A 6,848-nucleotide genomic window follows, 5' to 3' on the forward strand; every position below is an offset into this window, starting at 1 on the left:
ATTTATTGCACAAAGCTAAAAGTATACACCACCTCTCGATCTCATTGTTATCCCTAAATCAATCAATTGGTGATCAAGCAATTGAAGCATTAAACACACAATAAATATTTAACACATAATCAAGTTGCATGAAATCAACTGAATTAAAAAAATATATATATTAAATCTAAACTAGATTGTTCATCCTTACAACCAAGAATTTAGCCAATCATAATTGTGGTATTAAATGATAAAGAATGAAAAACATCATTGGGTTCAATACAATGAAAAAAGAATATAATCCAAGCAATTGTTCTCTTTCGCATCCAAATTCCAACTATGATCTTCAAGTCTTCCTTGATTGATTGTATATCTCCCAGTCAATTGTGTTTTTCAATCTTCAAATTCCAAATTAAGATACAAATTTTATGAATTCAATGTATTTCGATGTGTAATTATGCTTCAAGATTGTACCTCTAGCCTCCCTTAATTTTTGAATGAAAGAATCCAGTTTGTAGACCTAATTTAGGTCTAAAATAGAGTTTTAAGAGGATAGAGAACCATAATTTTAGTCCAAGTAGGATATCTCAAATTGCTGAAATTTAATCTTTCCTCGTGTGATTGGGCCTTTGTTTCCTCTTTTAATTCAGATTGACTACTTAAGTTTTGTAACCGAGGTCCTTCAACTTTCAGATATAACTTTTTGGTCTTCATCTTCCAAAATATGTCCAACTTTACTCATTTTTTTATCAATCACTATTCATTTTAATCCATTCTCGTGCAAACATTGAGAGCATTTTATCAAATCCAAACAATGCATCATGCAAATCCATTTGTTTGGGAACAACTCACATCTTTATCTACCATAATGAGAATTTAGTGCTGCAATCGAAAAGTGAAATATCATACTTCATAGTTGCCGTAAAAAACAAGAACCACAAACAAATCAAAAACTAAAGCTCTAATTCTACTTGTTGGGGGTAGAACAATGTTATACAACATGAAGTATTGATCACAGCGACAAGTTTAACACACGGACAAGAATTTGATTTGGTAGAGTAATTTGAGATTTTATTCAACTATAGTGGAGAAAGAATTACAACAATTGTGTTTCTCACGATTATTCTAACTTCAGTAATGAATTAGCTTGTAAAGAAGAATCAAATATATAGGGGACATATTTAAACCCTAACAATATTTTTAAATATGGAAATAGTATAAAAAATGTGTGAAATAAAAGAAAAAATATTTTACCACTAAAACATGCGTGGAATAAAATAAACAATATTTTTTCAATAAAAAATGTGTGGAATAAAGGAAATAATATTTCTTCAAAAAGTAATCCAACTGAATTTGGACCACATACCCAACAAATTAGTCACTCCACCCATGCCAAGAAGGTTTGATATTGGGATTTTTGGTAATTTGTTTAGCTTCATGAACAAGGTTCTGGATTTGAAGTATTTTGGCCTTTTCTGTCCATTGAGTTGATCCATTATTGTGTTCTTGTATGATTACATACTACTTTTTATGGTTAAAAGAGTTCATTTTCTTATGGATAAACTAAAATTGTTCAATTATATCAAGAGAACATGTTCTCTTTTGCGGGTTTATCCGCACATCCAATTCTGAGCTCTATAAGAAAAGTAAAAATCATTTTCATCTTCTGAGCTCTATAAGAAAAGTTCTTATAATAATATTTTTGTGATATTCATTCTAGAGTAAAACTTGAGAGTTCTGAAAGTAGCTTGTTATTGTACAACAAGTGATTCCATCGTTGTAATATGAGAATGATTGTCTAATAAAGTTGTAGCAGTTAATAGCGGGCCATTTCGTTATAGGATTTTCTGCTTCCAAGAGTCTCGATCATTCTTACTTTCTGCATTATATTATTTGGAAAAGGTATCTACAACTAATTTTTATCCTAAAGTTTCCACCAAAATCATTTATCAAAAGTGCTAAGGTAATTTGTGTAAGTCTTATGCCCTAAGCCCAATCAACCTTGGACATAAATACTCTTAATATATAATTAATACAATTTAATGGCAGATCTATTATTTTATTAATATACAATTAAATTAAATAAAATAATAGAGTCCGTAGATTCAAATCTTCATAATTTGTTAATCACAAGAAGTTGTGATTATGAGATATAAATTACATATGATTGAATCTTAAATCGTCCATAGTCATATGTAATAACGAGATACGAATATCATTATTATGGATAGACCATCATGTGTGGCATTTTTTACTTGTGAAATAAGTAGCTGATTTCACAAGCTAAAGTGTAGTGACACTTAAATGAATACGTGGATGTTTTGTTATAGAACAAAACATTGGAGACCCAGCGAAAGATTACACATGGATAACTATCTGAGTTTTAGTGGTTAATCTCTAACGTTCGGTAGTGGAATTAGTCCTTTGACTTGATGTCGTCATGGTACCTTATATGAGGGCTGACGGTCTTGGATGTTGCTCTGCCAAGGTCCGCTAATACGACATCGATCGGGTATGTCAAGAATCGTATGAAGGTTGTGAATGACCAATAGAGGATTTGTCACTATTAAATAGTAAGAAATTATGATCTGCGTTTCATTCAATTAAGTCGATAACAAAATTCTTGGCCAAAGTGTACTCATAAGTCGAAAGAGACTTTCGACTTATATTGACTTAATAGTGGAGTAAAAGATATGATCAATAATCGAGATTGACACACTTTTATATTTCGTAATTGATCGGATCATATTGATGAAGGGATTATATTTTCACGGTAAAAGAACGAGTTTAGTTTTGTCATACCACGGGACATTTCCCGTCACATGTATTGCCCTGACACATTGCTAGATGTTAATTTAGGATGGCGAGTGTGAATTGGTAATAAATTAAAACGGTCTTTTAATTTATCAATTTTGATTAGATGAAAATAATATTTCACATCATTAGATATCGTGATCGGAAACCTGATGGGTCGCACACAAAAGAGAATTGGAAGATTGTGATTTGTCAATTAATTAATTTAACAATTGTTGGATAAATTAATTAATTGGGTTGGTTATTTATAAGCCCAAATTAATTAATTGGATTAATTAATTCACGGACTAGATTTAATTAAATGAATTAATTAAATAAAGGACCGGGTCAGGCCAAGCCCGTTTGGGCTTATATAAATAACAAATTTGGGTTTACAATTTTGTAGAGAGAATTCATTATTCTTACTAGCACAAGAAGAAAACTATAATCCTGCAATCTTGTTCTTTGTGTGGTTCAACGTTGGAGGCTGGAAAATTGAACAGCTGTGGGGGACAAATCCAAGTTACTGGAACAAAGATATGGCAAAGGAGTTTGCAGATCTTACAAAAGGTACATTTTTATCACAGTTTCTATCTAAACACAGAGGGATCTGTAGTGGGAATCGAAAATTTGTTTTATTTTTTGTTGTGTAGGTTAAGTAGATTCCCAACAATTTGAAGCTAAAGCAATGATATCTTCAATATTTCTAGAACTGATAAATTCGAATATGTTTGGTTCCACAATTCTCGGGGCTATAATTGCTAACCTGCTTTCTAGTGTCATAGTGATAAGTATGAATAGGAAATTGCTAAGCAAAATTGGTCGAAACTGATATGGTGAAATTGCCTTTACAAGAGAGTGCCTAGTGCAAAACTATCTTGTGGAGAAGAATATATACATCTTAGTATATACGTCGAACCTATTAAGGGTGTGTCCCAAAATTAGGCTTTGGATTCTTCAAGATTATGTATGAGATTTCGAAAATCAATTGAATCCAAAATTAAGGAAATAAAATCTGGGCTCCAATTTTTTTTTCATGATTTTTCTTAATTGTAACCTAATTTCTTACCATTTAGGACTCTATTAGGGTAATGGACATGGCCTATAAAAAGACTCCTTTTTCAGTTTTATAGAAGCATTATTGTTGTCTTGTATTTTTCTGTCAATAATGTCGGTTTAATAAATTTCATCGTTCCTCTACTTAGTGTTTTTTTTCCTACTTTACTTCAATCTTGTTTTCATTGTGAGATCTTGAATATTTCATAATTGTCATTAATCACAATCTTGCATTGCCTTTGGGATCAACAAATGGTATCGGAGCACGGGTTGCAAGTACTTTGTGATTTGGTTGAGATTTTTCAGAGACGAATTTGTTGACGTATAAAATTCCGCCGCTAGATTGCAATACAATATTTTCACTGTGGCAAGTAATGGTGAGGGTTGTATTGACGTAGATGGATCTTAACGATGCTTTGCAGGGTTTTGAGAAGATGCCAACAAGTTTGTCTATGGAGGAGAAACAACGGAAGGATCGAAAGGCTTTCATCTTCACTTATAAAATAATGTTCTACAGGATATCTTGAAGGAGAAGATGACGGATGCTTTGTGGCTCAAGCTGGAGTAGTTGTCCATGAGAAAGAGTCTAAAGAGCAAATTGACTCTAAAGCAAAAGTTGTATTCCCATCGTATGGCAGAAAAAGGATTACTGCAGGACCATCTTGCTGTGTTTAAGGAGATTATTACAGATTTGGAGATGTTGGAGGTAAAATATGATGAAGATGATCTGGCCTTGATCCTGTTGTGTTCACTACCCAGTTCTTTTTCGTCGTTTTGTGATACTATATTGTATAGTTATGATACGCTGACCATTGAGGAGGTACATGACGTATTGTTCTCAAAAGAGAAGATAGAGTTGTTGGTTGGAGATCCTACATTTAAGGATGGGAATGCTCTGGTTACTCATGGTGATCGACGGAGGGGTAGATCGAAGGTAAGATACAACAATGTGTATTGTTATTACTATAAGAGGAAAGGACATATTAAGAAAGATTGCGACAAGTTGCAGGGTAAAGGTGATTTACATACAAATTATACGGGGTAATCAGGTAACGAGACTAACATTGTTGAGAATTTTTCGAATGATGGGGATATAATATTGGCTGTATCTAATGGGAAATCCAAACCTGGAGAATGAATTCTGAATTCTGCATGTTCGTATCATATGTGTCTCAATAGTGCTTTGTTTCAAACATATGAGATGGTAAAGCAAGGTGGAGTTGTAATGGAAAACAACCAATCTTGTCGGGTTGTAAGAATCAGTCGTATTGACCCCTGAATATGTTGTCAATAGATAGTGGACCCACCTGCACACATATAAGTTTGGTCCAACACTCTAAAACAGGTGGACGGTCTCAAATGGACAAATTAAGGGTATGGGAGGGGCTCAAAGGCGCGGGAGAGGATGTTCAGAATCCAACGAGATGGTTGCATAACGATTGTACAATAATTACCAATCGATGTTTGTAGAATGCGTATATGAATTCATATAAGTTGCAATAGAGTAAAATGTAAAGAACGGTGCCATAAGCTAGGAGGAAAGGAGTTTTCCCTGTGGGAGTTCTGGTGGTAGTTTGGATTGCCCAAAGCACTTGAGACAGCTCATCAACTTAGGCTCCCTTTGATGCATCCAGATTCCTTTTGAGAACATGCTTGATTGTCTTGTTTACAACCTCAACTTGGCCACTGACTTGAGGATGATGAGGCGTTGAGAAGTGCTTTTTGATTTCAGGTTCTTCGCATAGGTTCCTGACTTTCTTATTATCAAACTGTCTCCCATTGTTTGAAACTATGGAGTGGAAAATTCTGAACCGGCATATGATGTTCTTCCAGAAGAACTTGGAGGTGTTTGTTTCTATGATTTTTGTTAGCTGTTCAGCCTCGACCCACTTCGTGAAGTAATCAATGGCCACAATAACAAAGTTCGCACCTCCTTTGCCTTTAGGTAGGAAACTTATCTGGTTCATGCCCCACTTGGAGAAGGGCCATGGGCTAGAGACGACAGTTAGCTCCTGTGAGGGTTGCCTCTAAATGGGAGAGAAATGTTGGCACTTGTCATACTTACGCACAAATTGAAGCGCATCTTTTTTCAAGGTGGGCCAGTAGTATCCTTGCCTCAGTACCTTACTTGCCAAGGCTAGTCCTCCTGAGTGATTGCCACAAACACCTTCGTGGATTTTCCTTGGAATGTAGGTGGCTTCATCTTCCCCATGCAGCGAAGAAGTGGGGAGGAGAAGCTTTTTTTTGTAGAGTACGTCATCAATGAAGAGGAAATGACCTAAACTCCTCCTCAGCTTGTAAGCCTCATCCTTGTTAGTGGGCATGACTTGGTCCTTTAGGTAGGCTATGATAGGTTGTATCCAGGTGGGAGTTCTTTCAATCGACATCACTTTGGGGGCCTCTGTAGATGGTGTGAGGAGGTACTCGATCGGTACTATTGGAAGTAGTTTAGAGTCCTTACTGCTCGCGAGTTTAGAGAGTGCATCTACAAGTGCATTCTCGATGTGAGGAATCTGTATTATTTTGAATTTTTCAAAAGATGGGAGGAGGTTCATCACTATCTTCAAGTAGGAGGCCATGGTTTTATCCCTAGCTGAAAATCTATCATTCACTTGGCTTCCCACTAGCTGGGAGTCACTGTTGATACGTAGCCTCCTTACTTGCATTTCTTTGGCTAACCTGAGGCCTGCAAGGAGCGCCTCATACTCAACAGCGTTGTTGGTGGCTTTAAATTCGAACTTCACAACTGAGTTCAACTTGTGGCCCTCTGAGCTAACAAGGGCCACCCCAGCTCCTGAACGTGTCTCCAGCTGAACCATCTACGAACAAGTTCTACGTGGAGGGCTCCATAAGTTCCATAACATCTTCCATCTCGGGTATACTAGTGAATTCTGCTACGAAATCAGCTAAGGCTTGGCCCTTAATGGCTGCCCTTGTCTTAAAGACAATATCAAATTAACTTAATTCCACTACCCACTTTAGTAGTCTTCCTAAGGTGGCTTCTGCAGCACTTATTTCAA

At 35.7% G+C, this 6,848-nt stretch overlaps 1 protein-coding gene across 1 annotated transcript; it reads right to left on the reverse strand.

The window, feature by feature from the left end:
• Positions 1 to 5,438: 5,438 nt before the first annotated feature.
• LOC111372209 lies at positions 5,439 to 6,647 on the reverse strand. The gene is made up of 2 exons (XM_022994437.1): positions 5,952 to 6,647; positions 5,439 to 5,855 (listed from the first exon to the last, which is right to left on the reverse strand). The coding sequence occupies exons 1-2, from the start codon at positions 6,645 to 6,647 to the stop codon at positions 5,439 to 5,441; spliced, it is 1,113 nt and encodes a 370-aa protein (XP_022850205.1).
• Between the last annotated feature and the right edge of the window lie 201 nt (positions 6,648 to 6,848).

Source organism: Olea europaea, chromosome 2 (assembly GCF_002742605.1).
Source record: "Olea europaea var. sylvestris chromosome 2, O_europaea_v1, whole genome shotgun sequence".
NCBI lineage: Eukaryota > Viridiplantae > Streptophyta > Magnoliopsida > Lamiales > Oleaceae > Olea > Olea europaea.